This window comes from Drosophila takahashii, chromosome 3L (genome assembly GCF_030179915.1).
Source record: "Drosophila takahashii strain IR98-3 E-12201 chromosome 3L, DtakHiC1v2, whole genome shotgun sequence".
Taxonomy (NCBI): Eukaryota; Metazoa; Arthropoda; class Insecta; order Diptera; family Drosophilidae; genus Drosophila; species Drosophila takahashii.
This window is the reverse complement of record NC_091680.1, coordinates 2,868,311-2,887,164: the sequence shown is the minus strand read 5'-3', so window position 1 is coordinate 2,887,164 and position 18,854 is coordinate 2,868,311. Positions and strand designations below refer to the sequence as shown.

At 46.2% G+C, this 18,854-nt stretch overlaps 1 protein-coding gene across 2 annotated transcripts in view; it reads left to right on the top strand.

Annotated features, from left to right (window-relative positions):
- Positions 1–18,854, top strand: part of LOC108056855 (titin) — an 85,040-nt gene that overhangs the window by 16,946 nt on the left and 49,240 nt on the right. Inside the window, exons 8-23 of one of the 2 annotated variants that reach the window (XM_070215934.1) lie at positions 31–318; positions 384–615; positions 693–864; positions 925–1,111; positions 1,869–2,217; positions 2,280–3,591; positions 3,792–3,921; positions 7,677–13,139; positions 13,397–14,632; positions 14,984–15,051; positions 15,136–15,439; positions 15,748–15,822; positions 16,634–16,738; positions 16,805–17,868; positions 18,105–18,165; positions 18,373–18,414. In XM_070215934.1, the coding sequence (XP_070072035.1) occupies positions 31–318; positions 384–615; positions 693–864; positions 925–1,111; positions 1,869–2,217; positions 2,280–3,591; positions 3,792–3,921; positions 7,677–13,139; positions 13,397–14,632; positions 14,984–15,051; positions 15,136–15,439; positions 15,748–15,822; positions 16,634–16,738; positions 16,805–17,868; positions 18,105–18,165; positions 18,373–18,414 (11,088 nt within the window). Of the gene's footprint in view, positions 1–30; positions 319–383; positions 616–692; positions 865–924; positions 1,112–1,868; positions 2,218–2,279; positions 3,592–3,791; positions 4,449–7,676; positions 13,140–13,396; positions 14,633–14,983; positions 15,052–15,135; positions 15,440–15,747; positions 15,823–16,633; positions 16,739–16,804; positions 17,869–18,104; positions 18,166–18,372; positions 18,415–18,854 lie in introns of those variants that run through there. The other variant, XM_070215933.1, reaches the window with a different exon arrangement.

Here is an 18,854-nt window from a genome sequence, read left to right as displayed (position 1 = left end):
TAGTTCCTTGATTTCTTCTTTATTTTTTAGAACTCCCCACCATCTTGCTGCAGAACCAGGTGCCTCGCGGCATGAAGCGTTCCGATGCTCTTACCCAAATGGAGGCCACCATCAAGAAGTACACCTCTGAGGTCCATTTGACCGAGGACGATCTCTTCGATCCCGATCGCAAGCAGCCTCCTCGCTTTGTCACCCAGATCAAGGAGCAACTGACTCTCACCGAGATGGCTGTGACCAAGTTCGAATGCCAGTTGGCCCCCGTGGGAGATCCCAACATGAAGGTCGAGTGGTTCTTCAACGGCAAGCCCTTGCTGCACAGTAAGTATTTTGTTTAATTCGATTTGGTTCTTAGGGATGCTAAATAATTTTATTTACCCTTGCAGAGAACCGCTTCCAGCCCATCTACGATTTTGGTTATGTGGCCATGAACTTTGGCTGGGTTTATCCCGAAGACAGTGGAGAGTACGTGTGCCGAGCCACCAACTTGTATGGCAAGGATGAGACTCGTGCCTTCATCAAGGTTTCTGGCAAGCCGGGCATTGTCTACGATTCCCAGCTGCCCGCTCACATGCAGAGTATTGACCGCATCCGGGAAATGGAAGCCTCTTGGCAAGTGTAAGTATCAATTGTCCCATAGAAGCTCCCTTTTTACTTTTCGGATTAATTTCATTTTTATTTTCTTATTTTTGTAGGGTGCCCGATGAGGTTGATCCCGATGCCAAGCCCAGAACCAAGCCGGTCTTTGTGAGCAAACTGGAACCCCAGACTGTGGAGGAGGGTGATTCAGCCAGGTTCTGTGTCCGTGTCACTGGACACCCACGTCCCAGGGTTATGTGGCTGATCAATGGACACACTGTTGTACATGTAAGTTTCACTAGTGACTTCTCTTTAAAGCTCTTTAAGCTAAAAAGTGGAATTCTTCAGGGCTCTCGCTACAAGCTGACCAACGATGGTATGTTCCATCTGGATGTCCCGAAGACTCGTCAGTACGATACCGGCAAAGTGGAGGTGATTGCTCGCAACTCTGTGGGCGAATCGATTGCCAGCACTGAACTGAAGGTGGTTGCCCGTTCGGATGATTATCGTAATGTGCTGAAGAACTCGCCACGTCGTAAGTTTAACATTCAATACAGGCTAGACAATCTGAAAACTACTACTTATATAACAGCTATTAGAACGTTAACAATTTTCAAAATGCAGTAGACTTTAGCTGACCAAACTAAATATGGACACCACATGCTATATCTCACAAAAAGAAACTCATTGTAAATATATACATACCAACATACAACATGCCACAAAAGTTTACGTAGCCGTAGCACCCAAGTTAATTTCAAGTAGTTTAAACAGTTTAGACAACAAGCACAATTTTACCCAAAAAACCCCAAAATGCTTCCCAAAACCCCGAAAATCCCACAAAAAGAATACCGATTGTAGTACTCCAGTCAGCGAGAGACTTCGGAAGAGGAAATCGCGCAGAGGAAGCCGAGGAAAGGGACTTTCTAAGTATTGCCGGAACCGGGGTAATATGGTTATAACGTAGTTTGCGTCTGTTCTAAACTGTGGTTATCATCCAGCTGATCATTGACCCCTTTTCTCTGTCTCTACTCATTTTCTGTTCCCCCTGAAAAAAAAGAAACCGAAAATAGAGCTATTGAACCTCTGTGGAAAGCCCTTTGAAATCTTAACCCCTTAATCACAATTTCTACTAAGTCGAAAAAAGTTGTAAATAATATTTAAGATCTTATTGCATGCTGAATTTATTTTCTAACGCTTCAAGATCATCTGGAACATGCATGTGTTATAAAGAATTTTTGTTTAGTTAGGATTTGTGAAACAGTGAATAACCTTTTTAAATCCTTGTTTAGCCTGGTATGACTACGAGCTAGCCGCCTACCAGAAGGAGCGCCAGGAGAACGAGCTGGAGAAGGTGTTCGACGAGCGTAAGCAGGTTCTTTCCGAGCAGAGCTCGCACACCTTGAAGGGCGTGGAGCACCTGAAGCCCAAGCAATACAAGCCACCCACCGCCGAGTGGCAAAACAATGTCAAGTCCAAGAAGAGCGAGGAATACTACAACAAGCTGCAGTCACTGGAAACTGAGCAGCTCCTGAAGGAAACCAATCTGCGTAGGGACAACCATCAGTACGCCATTCCCGGCGAGAAGGTCGTGAGCAGCTCTCAGGCCAAGGGAATGGCCCAGTCCTACGAGGAAAATCTGTGAGTAGTTGGGAAATGCTCCCTCAGGAACTTGATCAGTAACTAATTTTCCAACCCCCCAGTCAAGAGAAGACCAGCACCACCAGTGTGCAGGCTGCCCCACCCAAGGGCACCGCTCAACCCTCCGAATCTTCTGTCCATGGACGCGAGGTTCACATGAACAAGCAGCAGCAGGTGCAGAAGGAGATCCAGGGTGACCTTGAGATCACCCGCAAGATCACCGCCACCGAAACCACCGAGGTGGAGCACAAGGGCACCATTCAGGAGCGTGTGGTTCAAGGACCTGTTAAGCCAGCCAAGGCTCCAGTCTTCACCAAGAAGATCCAGCCATGCCGCGTCTTCGAAAACGAGCAGGCCAAGTTCGAGGTGGAATTCGATGGCGAACCCAATCCCACGGTTAAATGGTTCCGTGAGAGCTTCCCCATCCAGAACTCGCCGGATCTGCAGATCCACACCTTCAGTGGCAAGTCCATACTGATTATCCGCCAGGTGTTTGTCGAGGATTCAGCCGTGTTCTCCTGTGTGGCTGAGAATCGTGGAGGAACCGCCAAGTGCAGTGCCAATTTGGTGGTCGAGGAACGTCGTCGTGCCGGAAAGGGTGGCATTCAGCCCCCTAGCTTTGTGACCACCATCCAGAGCACCACCGTGGCCACCGGACAGTTGGCTCGCTTCGATGCCAAGGTCACGGGAACGAAACCCTTGGATGTTTACTGGCTCAAGAACGGCATGAAGATTCAGCCCAGCATTAAGTTCAAAATGCTGGAGGAGGACAATGTTCACACTCTCCTCATCATCGAACCCTTCGCCGAGGATTCCGGTCGCTACGAATGTGTGGCCGTCAATGCCGCTGGAGAGGCTCGCTGCGATGGCGACTGCATTGTCCAGTCGCCCACCAAGCCGGAGAAGCCCAGCACTCCCGGCAGCGAGAAGGCCCCCCATATTGTGGAGCAGCTGAAGAGCCAGTCCGTGGAGGAGGGCAGCAAGGTGGTCTTCCGTTGCCGCGTGGACGGCAAACCCACTCCCACCGCCCGCTGGATGCGTGGCGAGAACTTTGTGAAGCCATCGCGCTACTTCCAGATGAGCCGACAGGGTGAATACTACCAGCTGGTCATCTCGGAGGCCTTCCCCGAGGACGAGGGCACCTACAAGTGCGTGGCCGAGAACAAGCTGGGCAGCATTCAGACCAGCGCCCAGCTGAAGGTTCGTCCTATTGAGAACTTGGACGCCCCGCCCACCATTACCGCCCTCAAGGACGTCTCTGTCACCGAGGGCATGCCTGCCCAGTTTAAGACAACGGTGACCGGCAAAGTGAAGGCCACCAGCGTCCAGTGGTTCAGGGAGGGTCAGCTGATCCCCGAAACACCAGATTTCCAGGTGGGTTAAAGTACATGCTTTACAGCGTACGTGTGCGTCGAAACGCTAGCAGCGCAGCGGCAGAGAATTACTTATCCACTGCCTTAGAGCATCGGTAGAGCGGCCTCTGCTGACGCTTTGCATCCTACACTCAACTTAATCTTACCCCTTTAAATTCCAGTACAGATTTAAATCTAATCAATCTTATTCTCCACTTCCAGATGATCTTCGATGGCAACAGCGCTGTGCTCCTGATCGGCACCACCTACGAGGAGGATTCGGGCATCTTTACTGTACGCGTCACCTCGTCCACCGGCCAGGTCGAATCCTCAGCCAAACTGACTGTTAAAAGTAAGGATTAAACTAAAACTAAGCCAAAACCGAAACCAGAGTTCGAAACCAAGCGAAAACCAAACGTAAGCGAACCGTGTTCAAACAAACAAACAAACCAACCAACCAACATCAACAAAACCAACTCCAAAGAATGCTCAAAAAGAAAAAAAAAAAACAAGAAAAGAAAAGCAAAGAACAAAAAACAACGACCGTGAAGAACTTTTACTATTAATCCCCGAGTTACTGACGTATTACATACAGTTACTACTACCCCTCAACCTACCTATATATATGATCAACTACTAGTCGTAAAAGTTTGAGTGAAGAATATTTTAAAGCGAACCTGTCGAAACTACTTTCAACATGGATTTTTTTCTAAACTATCAAACGAACGAGTTATTTTTACTAACCATTGCAAAATGTCAAAAGCAAGAAAGCAAAACTATTTAATTTAAAGATGTCTAACACGAAAACGTAACCGAAAAAAAGGAAGCAATTTTAATTGAAAAATAATAAAAATAATTACAAGTATTTTGCAACATAAATATTTATAGACCATTTTTCTTTCTGGCACGGCCAAGACAGCAGAAGCAAAAGCAACAACAGCAGCAGCAGACATTAAATGAAAATTGAAAATTTGAATTTGATTTTGAGTGAAAGTGGAAGTGACTCAAAAACCAAATGTAGAATATATAGATTTCTCTAGCCCCTTGAGTTGAGTTATAAATATAAGGCAGCCTATGTACTCTAGAGCAGGCCACTTTAAGAGCATACATAATAATATTTTTTCAGTTGCCGTCCGTAAATATACCCATAGATATATAGATATTATGTGCCTCGTCTATGAGTAGGTTGGATAGTTTTGGGGCCGTGTGCAAAACGCACATTTGTCCCGCCTCCGCTCGAGCGTGAAAGTTTTATTTTTCATTTGAATATTAGCATAAAATATTATGGATGACACATCTAGCGCACCACCAGTGGTGCGAGTATCTTGTATCTGCCAGATACACATTTCCAATTTTTCCCCCCATATGAACGTGCGCAAAAACTAGCACAAGTCGAGCAAAGACTTCTGAAAACAGAAAATATCGAAAGCCTTTCAGCTGCCACCCTACTCAGACATATAGAGACATATGTACGCCCAGCGGCCAGTTCTATTTTCAATTTCTTTTTTGGAGAATGTTTGGCTTTCGAGAACTAATTTCCAATAGATTAGCGTTAAAAAATCCGTTCCGCTATTTTTAGTCGGGCGCTGCTGTCTGGATTTTCTGGCTTTCAGACTTTCGGCTACAATGAAAAACATTCATGTATTTTCTCAAGTAAATCTTGAAATTTATTTCAATTTTCTTTCAATAAAACGAAAACACCGAAACCGAAATAAATATATTTGGGGTTTGCTTAGGTTCTAGAGAGAGCAAAATAGAATGATAAATTACCTGATGTAGCTGTTGTTGTTGTTGTTTGCTAATGCCGTCTATAAGGTGGATCAGGCAGAGATGAGAGATATACCGATGTTAGTCGGACGACTCATACACTTGGTCATTAGGGAATAACATGAATTGATGATTCTGTTTATGGTGCAGAAACGAATTTAATTAGATTAATCAGTTACGGCTGTTCAGTCATCGAGCCGCGAGTCATTCAGTGATTCACGGTTGCACTTGGTCTTATATTTAGCCGCCAGGTTGAAACAGATTACGGTCCCTAAGCAATGGTCTAGCCTCTGTAGTCCCCTGTCTGAAAGAAAGATCCATGTTAGAAAGGGTTCGATAGGAGAAGCTTTAAGATACAATTCTATACTTGACTTTTACCAACCACTCCGAACCGAATGTCGTACGCTCCAGTTTATTCAGTCCATCGATGAGGATCGATATTCGATGATGATGATGTTGATAATAGATGAACTTGTATTGTTTACTTTAATTGAATTTAATTTAATTGAACTTTATTTATTTTGTAGTGATGTTGCATGAGATTTTATAATTCATTTTTTATTACCGCTTTTTACTAATTCGTTTCGTTACCATACTTTGTTTGTCACACACTCTCTATCGTTCTTGTTCAATCAATCCATCAATCATCCATTGTGTACAAAAGAACCGAACGAATCTCAAAAGTATCTGCCGCTTGTGCCGCCAATATGTTGACTACTTTTTTGTTACATGTTTTCCTTTGTGGCGAAGAGAAGCTTTACTAAAAAATTAATCATAAAAACTCATGCGACCTTCGTTTTAAGTCTTATCTACTGTATCTAGACTCCCGATTATCTGTCATGTTTATGTTTACTCGATATGTTTTCATGTTCTCGATCACTTTGAACTTTGATTGATTTGTTTTCCATTTCAATTTAAAACATAAAAAACTTAAATGATTTTGGCTACGACCAACACTCGCGTACACTCTTTTGTTGTTTAATTGTATCTCTCTCATGTATTTAATACTTAAAACCAATACCGCGTCTATAAATAAATCCAAGCAAAATGCATAATGATTGGAAACTTGTTTTTGATAACTGCTGAATGTTCCACCTCCTTGCCACAAAGTTGCTGCTATTGCTGTTAATGCACCGCTGTTGCTTGCTTTCCGGTCGTCAGGAATCGAAAGTCAGGAACTACAGGTAGGTAATGTCAAATGCAAGATGGGGTATATGTACCGCCGTCCACGAACTGTCTACCTTATGATCTGTTCTGTTCTGCGGCCGATTGTTGTCTACAAACGAATGAGATCGTTGGAGTGCGCCGCACTGCGCTCTGCTATACAGTCTATACAGTCTATTTGGGCCCCGAGAATATCGAAGCGGACACACCCCGCCCATAAATCTGTAGTAGCTCTGCCGATGGCGAACTGAGCAGCCCCACCTGGTGACGTAGCCGCCACTAATCAGATATCTATTTTCGGCCTTAATGTATACACAGGCATTTGAATTGTTCGCTCTCAATTGTACACTTGCCTGGCCATCTGAAGACCCCCCTCCTAGCCCATCCCATCCTGTAATGATGATGAGTTCAAGTCAAACGAATGTCACTATTCGTTACCACTTGCCCAATTGCCGTCATGACAATGTGCCAGTTTTGGGTGCAGGCTAATGCAATTTTAATCATCCCCAAGTGGATTCGTCACACCCGATTAGCGGGTGAATCACGGAGCATAGATAAACTCTGACTACCAGCACCTATTTTTATCAATGCCAATTATCAAAAATATGTATTGACCTAGGGCCCAATCCCCTTTACGGCTTATTCACGGTCAACGCAGATGAGCTGTCGGCCAGGCAAATTTGATTTGTGGTCCACACACGCATTACACATTTTCAGATGGAGGGTTTTGGGTTTCCTCTGATATACAGCACACTAATTTTAAATATTCAAGTTCATTGTTCGCATATGCCAGAGAATTATGAATTATTTCTGAGTGCCACTCAAGCGAATCATTTAATTTTACATGGGGGAGAGCAGGTATGTGGTGAATATAGGAGTCCACTTGAAATTATGGCCTTAAATAGATATGCGCCTTGAGTTGTCAGATTGAATAGATTGGAATCTCACTCAAAACTTCCTTGAACTGAATAGTTTTGAAATTAACTTTTATTAAATGCCCGTCTTTTTTAATTCCTTGCTTTCGTTCATGTTCTGCAATGACAAATTATTATTTCCTAAGTATTGGGTAAGTAGTTCCAGGATAATAGGTTTCCTCGCCCCTCTCGAACTCTGGATAAACTCTATTAAATTTCTCTTTTGGGTATACTAAATGCAATCCCCCTTGTTCCTCTCTAGAACGACGCATCTCGGCCTTTCAATTGCGAACGATTGATTCCGCCGAAGATGAGTCCTCTTCCTCTGGCCGGGAGGACAGTGCCCCCGAGTCGCCCCACGCTTTCCAACCTGGCCAGCAACCCGGCCAGCAGTTTGGTCAATTCCTGGGCGTCAACGGGCAGGGTCAGCATCAGGGAAGATCGCGCCAGAAGAAACAGAAGGTGCGCAGCAAGTCCCTGCAACCTGCAACCAAGGTGATACCGTGGCGCAAGTCATCGCGTCCCACTCGAGGACGTTCCTTGGACAAGGGTGTCTTCCTGCCGGGCTTCAAGCCCGAACCAGTCAAGTCGTGGACCGAGGAAACCATTAGCTTGAAGGCCACTCCCATTGAGAAGAAAAAGCCCACACCCAAGCTGGAAGCAGCTACGGTTGTGCTCAAGTCCATTAAAACCGAACGTGATCAGGGTATCATGAGTTTGGGCGCCACTTTGGAGCAGATCATTGCTGGCAAGACCGAGAAGGAAGCGGTTCCTTGGATCACCATGCGTGAAAAGCTAAAGGCTGTCGAGAGTGTTCAGGAACAGCTGAACAAATTCGACCTGGATGAGGTCTATCTGCGACCTCTGGAGGGTCAAATCGAAACCGACGAGCAGCTGCCACAGCAGGCTCAGGTGGAACAGGTGGAGCGCACCAAGAATATCCAGCGGTTGAAGACCATGGAGAGTGTTGAGATTATGGAGATGACCGATCAGATCGATAAGCTCATCACGCAGCAGCAAAACGCCAAGGATCTGATTCCCTGGAAGGAGATGCGACAGCAACTGAAGAGTGTGCAGAAGGTCACGAAGCAGATTGACAAGTTCAAGATTGAGGAAGTCGAACTGCGTCACCTCCAAGCTCAACAGGCCCTCACCGAGGAGTATCAGACTGGTACAGCCGAGGAGACTTACGTCATGATCGATGAGAGTTCCAAGGGTTCGATCTCAAAGGTGATGCGTTGCGATGAACTGCAGCAATACGAGGATCAGTCGAATACCTACAAGCAGCAGTTTATCACCACCGAGGATGTGAACATTATGCATGTTTCGGAGCGCGAGAAGCTGGAGGCCCAGAGGTTGATCCGCGAACAGCAGGCTGTCAATTGGCGCCAACAGCAGCAGCGCCCGCAATTACAGCCCCAAATCTCCCAGACTTCCGACAGGCAAAAGTTGGAGCAACAGCAGAGCCTCATCGAGGAGGCTCAGCGCCAGCAGTTCGTGCAGATCGAGGACTCGCAGATGATGAGTCTGGAGCAGTACGAGCACCAGAAGATCGTAAACCAACGCACCCAGCAGGAGGCCTTCAGCTGGCGTCAGCCACGCGAGCCCCAGAAGTTCATCCAGGTGGAGGACTCCTCGTTGCTTCACCTCCAGGAGCGTCAGGATACGCAGGAGCAGCAGTTGCTGCAACAGCAGCCTGTGATGTGGGATCGTGGCAGGAAGAAGCCGGAACAACCTCAGTATGTGCAACCTCAAACGGCTCCTCTTCAGGAGGAATATGTGGAGAAGCCAAAGACATACGAGGAAATGCATGACGAGCTTGTTGAACCCACTCCTGTTCAACAACCCCAACCAGTGCCTGTTTTGTGGGAGCGCGGCAAGAAGAAGCCCCAACCCCAGGAGAAGACCTTCGAGGAGGCGCACGACGAGTTGGTTGAACCCACTCCCGTCCAGCAACCAGAACCTGTGCCAGTCCTCTGGGAACGTGGCAAGAAGAAGGTAGCTCAGCAGGAAACCATCACATCCCAGGAAGTGGTGCAAACCTCTCAAGTGGTCGAACAACAGATTGTTGAGGAAACCAAAAAGACTGCTGTTCGCAGGGTGATTCCACCACGAGAGCCGGAGCAAAAAGTGGAACAGGTTACCTTGAAGCCAACGCCACGTCCTCGTCCCAAGGAGGCTCAGAAGACTGAAGAGATCCAACTGAAACCGTTTAAGAGCACAAGACCCGTTCAACAAACAGTGGATCAGCCAGCGCTAAAAGCCTACGAAGAAGCCACCGATGAGTTGCCCGAAGAAACACTGCCTCAAGTGCAGGAGCAACCACAGCCTGTCTTGTGGGAGCGCGGCAAGAAAAAGCCCCAAAAGCCCGAAGAGCAAGCGGTTGAGATTCCAAAGACTTTGGAAGTTGCGGTCGACACACTGGAAGAGGAGGTGCCTAAGCCCACTGAACCTCAGCCCCAACCTGTTTTGTGGGAGCGTGGTAAGAAGAAGCCCCAAAAGCCGGAAGAGCCAGTGCCCGAGATCCCGAAGACTCTCGAGGTTGCCGAGGACACTCTGGAAGAAGAGACTAAACCAGTCCAACCGGAAGCACAACCCGTGCTTTGGGAACGCGGCAAGAAGAAGAAACCGCAACCTCAAGAAGTGGTTGAAGAGAAGATTGAGGAAGCTCCTGTTAAGACCTACGAAGAAGCAGTCGATGTTCTGCCCGATGAGCCCAAGGTTGAAGAGAAACCAGAGCCCGTCTTGTGGCAGCGTGGCAAGAAGAAGGCTTCCAAGCCAGAACCCGTTGAGGAAGTGCATCCCGATGAGGTAGATGCCCAAATCGAGGCCCTGGTTGAAGAAGAGCAGGTTATTGTCGAAGAAAAGCGACGAGTCAAGAAGACCAAGAAGCCAAAGCCCACGAAAGAAGCTACCGAGGAGGTCTTCGAAGAGCAGCCGGTAGAGGAAATTGCTCCAGAGGAGGAGGTACCTCAGGAAGAAGTTATCGAAGAACTCGAGGAAATTGTTGAAGAAAAACGCAAGGTGAAGAAGACAAGGAAACCCAAGCCTACGCAACAGGTGACCGAAGAGGAACAACCCGAGGAAGAGGTTGTCGAAGAGCAAGAAGATATTGTTCAGGAGCAGGAAGCGGTTGTTGTCGAAGAAAAACGACGGGTCAAGAAGGTCAAGAAGCCCAAGACTGTTGTCGAGAAGACTGAGGAAGTGGAAGAGCAGCCCGAAGAGGAAGTTCCAGAAGAAGAAATCGTTGAGGAGCTAGAAACGATCGTGGAAGACCAGGAAGAGGTTGTCGAAGAGAAGAAGAAGGTCAAGAGGGTAAGGAAGCCCAAACCAACCGTTGAAAAGACTGATGTTGAAGAACAGCCTGAGGAAGAAATTCCAGAGGAGGAGGCCATTGAAGAGCAAGAAGAGGTTGTAGAACAAGAAGAAATCCTGGAAGAGAAGCGAAAGGTGAAGAAGGTAAAGAAGCCCAAGAAGACTGTGGAAAAGACCGAGGTGGAAGAAGAACAACCAGAAGAGGAAGCTCCCCAAGAAGAAGAAATAATCGAAGAGCAGGAAGAAATTGTAGAAGAACAACGCAAGGTGAAAAAGGTCAAGAAACCCAAGAAGAAGGTGGTCGGAGAGGAGAGCGTAGAGCAGCCAGAAGAGGTTGAAGAACCTCAAGTTGAGGAGGTTGAGGTTGAAGAATCTGTTCCCGAAGAACCCAAAAAGCCCAAGCCTGCGCCCAAAGCCCAAGATGTTGAGCAAGTTGAAAAGGTTTCACTGAAACCTGCGCCAAGGAAGCAACGTCCTCTGCCCGAGAAAGAACAACTGGAGGAGGTAACGTTAAAACCGCTGAAAAAGACTGCAATTGTCTCGGAAACCACACAACCCGAGACTCCTGAAACCGAATTCGAGGTGAAGGAATATGTTGTCACCACTGAGGACCAAATAGTTGACGTGACGAAGAAGCGCGTTAAGAAGAAGAAGCCCAAGACGAAGACTGCCACTGAAGAATCCACTGAAGAGCCGGCAGAAGAAATCGAAGAATTCGAGGAGGAGGAACCCGTGCCGGAAGAAGTGCAACCAGTCGAAGACGTTCCGGAGGAACAAACCTTCGAGGATGTTACCCCCGAACAGAAAATTGCACCCAAACCGAAGCCAAGAAAGGAAGAAATCGTCGAGAAGGTTGAAGAAGTGGCCCTCAAGCGGGTCACTCGGCCAAAGAAAGAGCTTCCCCAAGAGGCGACCATTGAGGAAGTGCGCTTGAAGCCAACACAACGAACATCCATCAAGCCCGAAGAAGTCAAGCTGGAGGAAGTTGACTTGCAGCATGTCGAGAGAAAGGAGGAAGAAATCGTTCAGGAGGAGAAGCGCAAGACCAAGAAGGTGAAGAAGCCGAAACACGAAGACCTTCCCGAAATTGCCGATGCTGAGCCCACACAACTGGAGGAGGCCGAGCACATCGACATTGAGAAGGAACCCAAGCCCGAAGAAGAGCAACCTCAGGTGCCATGGAAGCGAGGAGAGAAGAAGAAGCCGGTCGAGGAAGTTCTGGAGGAGAAACAATGGCCAACGGGTAAACGCCGTCCACTTCCTGCAGAGCAGCCGGAAGAGGTTACATTAAAGCCAATTCCCTCAAAACCAGTTGAAGAGCCGCAAAAGCCCGAAAAGGCCATACCCGGTCCAAAGCTTGTGCCAGAAGAAAAGCCAGAGAGCGAAGAGGAGGAACTGGAGCTTGAACCCCTTAAGTTGCCCGAAGACAAGCAGCCCAAGGAGCCCAAGGCCAAGAAGGAAAAGAAGAAGAAGCCCAAGCTGAAGAAGGCCACACCCTCAGTGGACGAGGTGTCCGAGGAGGAGGCGGTGCCCTTCGACGAGCCCATCGCAGAGGAAGATCAAGTGGAAGAGTTGCCGGTGGACGATGTCAAGGTCGTGGCAGTTTCCGAAGACGTACTGCCCGAAGAGGAGGTTGTGCCCACCGAGGAAACGCCTCAGACGAAGCAGAAGGCGCACAAGAAGCGCACGAAACCACTCAAGCAGGCCTCCGTGGAAGGACAACCACAGCTGCTGGAAGCCGCTATTGCTGAAATCGAAAAGGTGGACGAAATATCCCAGGAGATCTCACAAAAGACTATTACCCTACTCAAGAAGACTGAAGACACAAGACCTCAATTCATCACGACTGAACAGCTCATCGAGCTGGATGTGGAGGACGTGCGACGTGACCTCGAGATGAAGGTCACATCGAACATCATCAAGAAGGAGAAGCGTCGCGTGGTGCTGGACGACAGTCAACCGTTGCCGGAGCTCGAGCTGATCACCCAGAAGCGCATTCAAGAGGGCATTGACAGGGTGGCCGATGAGGAGCTCATCGAGGACCAGCAGCTCATCCAGAACCAACAGGAAACGACCACCTCTGAGGTGATTGGTCAGGAGCGCAAGCTGGTCAAGAAGAAGAAGAAGGAGATTAAGCCACCGAGGATCACCGAGAAGCTGCGTCCCCGTCAATGCGTTCCCGAGGAACCCACCGTGCTGGAGTGCAAGGTGGAGGGAGTTCCCTTCCCCGAGATCAACTGGTACTTCAACGACATCCTGCTGTTTGCCTCGGAGAAGTACGAGATCACTGTCGTCGAGCAGGTGGCGAAGCTGAAGATAGCCAAGGTCACGCCCAGCGATGTTGGCGTCTATACATGTGAGGCCAAGAACGAGGCTGGAGTGGCCACAAGTCGTACCAACATTATTTTAGGTAAGTTTTCTATAGAAATAGCAATATCTTTAAGGGGGATTCCCGATTTAGAGAACCAATAGTATCATTCAGCGGGAATCCTTCTTCATTCTAATGTAACCTTCACGACTTTTTTTGTGAGTTATTTTGAATCGATCTTCAATTCCGATCTTTTAAACCTAACTTACCTTGACCTCAATCCTTTATGTACATAATTCCTTACATTACACCAAAAGCACACATAATATTTAAATACCACTTATTCACATTGAATATAGAAAAAGAACAAGGAGTTGCACCCCAGTTTACGAAACCGCTTAAGATTGAGTTTACTGAGGAGAAGCAGCCCGAGCTGCTGAAGGTGACGGTGACCTGTCAAGTGACGGGAAAGCCCAACCCTCAGGTCAAATGGTACAGAGGTATAGAGGAAGTTATTCCCAGCGAAACCGTGCAAATGTTCTACGATGAGAAAACCGGTGATGTGGCGCTAGAGGTTATCAATCCCACGCCCAATGAAGCGATTGTCTACTCGGTGCAGGCGCAGAATCAATTTGGACGTGCCATTGGCAATGCCAATATCCTGAGTCGAGTGGATGAAGTGCCCAGGGAGATACTCAAGGCCCCGACTGTCACTCCTTTGAATGCCGTTGTTGTACCCACCGGGGGTACTCTCTTCTTCGAGGCCAAGTACGATGGTCTGCCCAGGCCAGAGATCAAATGGATGCGCAATGGCCGCGAGATCATCGAGAACGAGGAGATCATCGTAGAAACAACCGAAACCACGACCACCATCAAGGTTGTCAATATGACGCGCAAACGAACTGGCAAATACGAAGTTTGGGCCAAGAACAAGGTGGGCGAGGCCAAGTCCTCGGGATCGGTGGTGGTTTCAGATCAGAAACCCGATGAGCAAATTAGGCCGCCCAGATTTGTTCAGCCCCTGGAACCGAAGTACTTTGGCGAGCACGAGGTGGCCATTATCGAAGCGGTGGTGGACTCCGAGCCACTATCCTCCTTCCAGTGGTTTGTGCACAATGAACCCATCAAGAGCTCGAACGAAGTGCGCATTGTCAGCCAGGCCAACAAGTCGACGCTGCTGATTGAGGACTTCCAGAAGCAGTTCGTAGGACCCTTCACTTGTCGAGCCGAGAATGTGGGTGGTTCGGTGACATCGACGGCTACTGTCAACCTAATCGAATCTCTGCCCCAAGAGGAGGCAGTGGAATTCGAATCACCGCGATTCGTTGAGGAACTCATCCGACCCGTCGAGGTTATGGATGGCGAGGCATTGCTGCTCACCTGTCAGGTGACCGGAAAGCCCACTCCCAAGGTGGAGTGGTATCACAATGCCGAGAAGATCACCGAGAACAAGGAAACTACGATATCGCAAGACTTGCAAGGCATTTGCCAGCTGCAGATTACGGAAGTTTTCCCCGAAAACCAGGGCCAATACGAGTGCGTGGCCACAAACAAGATTGGCAAGAGCGTGAGCAAGACAAACGTTAAGATTCAAGGTACTTGAGATGGTATCTATCGGTAGTTTAACTAGTTAACCAGCTGGAAGTAGTGCCACTCTACACACTACATGCATCCTAAATAGGTTTTCCAATAACTACACTATCCCCAGACAAACTGAGTTCTTTGATTGTCCCCCCTTTTCTACTAACTGCCTTTGAGGGCCTGCGCATGTGATTCTACTGTTTTGAAAGTCTTACTGTCTATCAAGTCCATAAAATCCTTTCCTCCTATTTTTCCACAATTCCTCCTTTTGTAAATAATTTTCCGTTTTTTTTGAGTTCGTTGCCTCGTAATTCCGTGTGGAGACACGCCTTTATTTATAATGCTTTCAAATGTGTATTTTTTAGCATTTGAATATATCCCCGATTCTGAAATCACTGGACTCACAGGATCTGAGGAGGATCTACTAGATAGAGTAAGCGTAATTGTTGTACTTGCGATTCCAGCCGAAGGACTATCCATGCTAATTCTCCCAATGTTATAACGCCAATTATTTTAGACTCTCTCGATCGACGAACAAGCTCCGAAAATAATTAAAAAGCTACCGGAGAAAATCGAGCCCAAAGAGGGCGAGCAAGCGAAGCTGGAGGTTAAGGTCGTTGGAAAACCAAAACCGAAGGTCAAGTGGCTGCGCGACGACGAGCAGATATTCGCCTCCGAGGAATATCAAATCGAAAATTTCGAAGACGGCACCTCAGTGTTGGTGATCAACCACGTCTATCCCGATGATTTGGGCACAATTAGTTTCGAGGCATACAATCCACTGGGTGTGGCAGTGACCACGGCGCTCTTTGCGGTCGAAGGTACTAAAATGGTTTACCCCTCATGTAGAGCATTCTGTAATATGAATCAACTTGGCTTTGTTAGTAAAACTCTTTTTCAGATTTTTGGAGCTGCATATTATAAAAAAATCTCCCTATCCCAAACCCAATATCCCCTCTACACTTATATGTTAAACACTTGCAGAACTGTACACAAAAAGGAAATACTTTTTTAGTTTAAGGCTAACCAGACAAACTTTACAGCTATCTCTGTGTTGACTCTTTAAAGCAAATATAATAATGGTTTGTTGTTTATTACTTCCACTATGTTCACAACTATACCAAAAAAGGCATCGTTGGATCGAAGGATTACCGCAAGCCGGAGTGGGTGACTCAGATGGAGGAGATGCAGGTGGCTCTCAAAGGTATGTATCCCCCACTAATGCCAGCTCTGTTACCACTGTTATGTGTATATGTGTTTTAATTTCGTGTTACCAACACACAAATGTCTTCTGTGCCTTTGTCTTAAACCACAAAACTACAAAAAACAACCAAAATTCACAAAGTCTGTCCTCTGTCTCCTGTCTCTATCTACTCTCTCTGTCTCTATTTTGTATTTGTCCATGTATAATACATTGTATCGTACAACAGCAACAAATATGTGATCCTGTGAAGTGCCCTCCCCCAAGAAATTGTAGCTTTGTGATTGTCTCGGTCCCCTACAGCTCTAAGGCTTGTCCCCCACCCCAACCCATGAATTAAATGATCCCAAAGTAAACGCCAATATAGAACTTTTAGTATGAATCGAAAATTATCTATCGTTCGTATATAAAATGTATCTCTTACAGTATCAATATCTGTATATCATCTGCAAGTAATTGGTTCTTTGAATTCGCAGTTATTCTAAATTTACAAACTAACCCACCATTTTATAAAAGTGTTCAATCCAATCCAAAGAAATTGTATAACATTCCCAGAACGCTGCTTGCTCTACACTTCACATTGTGTCGAATAACCCAATGTTGCATGTATCTAAAAAACGTTTAAGTGTTACTCTTCATAGCTCTTTTCTCACCCGACTTCAAAAACAAACAGACAAAAAATACTCCAAACTCCAAGAAAAACCAAAAACAATCGGTGTAAGTACACAAGATAGACACGCAACTACCCAACCCGCTTTTAGATTATCCTGGTAGTCTCTAATCCATAGATATTGTGCCATCTTTGTGCTTATAGCTGCTAAATGCTCGCCATCACTACTAAACGAAATGCGTGACTGCCGTGCTGCCTTAGGCGAAACAGCCAAGTTCTCGATACAGTTCGCAGGCAACCCGATACCAGGTATTGTATCTTGAAGAGAGCTTTAGTTTTGGGTAGAAGCCTTATGTAAAACTTATGTAACCTTAGATATTCAATGGTATTTCAACAACGTTCAGCTTAGGGCATCTGAAAAGTATCGCATGGTAGTGCAGGAACAGGAAGCAACGCTAGAAATACTGAAGATCACGAACGAAGACTGCGGTTACTACAACTGCAAGTTGATCAACGAGATTGGCATGACGATGACGCGAGCCAAGTTCGATATATCATCCACCAGCACCGAGGTCGAGGAGGTCAAAGTCAAGACTACGGTGAAGAAGAAGGCCGGCAAGAAGACCATGGTGAAGAGATCCGGGGCCTCAGAGTCGCAGACCGTGCAAAAGACAGAAATCCGTATTATTCCAGCCAGCACGGCAGAAACCACAATGAATGTGATTAGGGTGAAGCAACCTGTGTCCATACTCGTGGAGAAGAGCGAAGTATCCGAGGTTCTAGAGGTGAAAGATCGCAGAATTGCCGATGCCGAAAAGCGCAGCAGTCAGATAATCGAAGAGGTGGAAGAAATTGAAGAAATCGAAGAGGTGGAAGAGATTGAGGAGAAAGTCCAGGAAGAGGAAGTGAAAGTAGAGCAGAAGGAAACTTACACATCTAGCAAAAAGATAGAGATAACCAAAACTGTGGAGCTAATACGCACGAAGATCAGCCAGAAGATCATCACCATTGAGGATGTTCAAGTGCTGTCGCACCACGAAGAAGTCCAATGGCTGCTCGAGTCGATTGAGGCCGAGTCCTTTGGACAAATTGGCGAGTCTGCCCTCAGAGATTTGGCCACAATTGGACTGCTGTTGCGCTATGGCTGTGAACATTACGAGATTACCTATATGTACGAGCAAAACATATTCATATCCCTGAAGAAACCCGAGTCCCAATCGGCCCTGGTGCAGCTCGTTGAGCGAGAGGGCCACGAGGAGCTGATCTCCCAGATACTGAGCGAGTCCTCAAACGAGGACGAGACCATCCTGGCAGCCACCGTAGGATTCAAGGCCTTCATACGCATGATTCAGACGTATGAAATCACCATTGAGATCGTCATACGAAAGTTTGTTAGGGAGGACTTCATATCGCAGGACTGGAAGATATGTGGAAAGGAGGTTTGAATCATGTTCAATGTGTTTTTCTGTTGTGTTCGTTCTTTGACATTCTTTGTGCAGACAGTTGAAATGCTAAAAGAAAATATTTTAAATTTCATTTTCGTTTTCTTAATTGGGGTTAATTTTTGCATTTCAACTAGAGTTAAAGTTAAGCTTGATAAAAGCAGATATTAATGGGCAGTTGAATATTTACACTTTTCAAAAATTTCTATCTACTTTGATTCACGGAAATCTAGAGAATAGTAGAGACATCGCAGATAATTGAAAGTCACGAGGCCATCACACATGTGAAAATAGGTGAGTGTCGGTGATGTAAAAGGAGATTTATTCAAGCCTTACTTCAAATTGATTAGAATAAGGAGATCTTTTGCAATTTGCATACTGAAAAAAGTTTATATTTATTTCTTTTTTTTAATATGTAACTCTGCTTTGTAAAACTTACCTACGCTTTTCGTGCCACCCCCAAAACACGGCCAATAAAATCCCATATACCACTTTCGACAGAGGAAACATTTGTCGAGGAACGAACGATAATTGTCCAAGAAGGTTTGAACATAAACACAGATGTCCTGTAATATATATCCCACCAGTAACGATGTACCATCCCACGAACTACTCAACTACAGTCTAATTAATATTATTAAAAAGAATACAAATACAAAAACAATAATAAATATTGTCTCTACAAATATAACAATTAAATCTTGTTAAGTCAAACCAAACAAATCATGTGTATATTCTAAAAAGACGCCACCGAATAATAAATTTCCCATTAACAGCTAAATACCACCACTAAAAGCTATATATCTACCTGATTTTAAGTTCAATATCTTGCTGCTACTATATACCATATAAGCTTAACTATTATTGACTTTTGCACACTCTAATGCTTTTGCCAATCGCATTCCACTTTCAAGAGTAGAAGAGCTTTATTCCCTATGCACGCCAAACTGGACGACTTCCGGATGTCAAATGAGGTAAGGTCT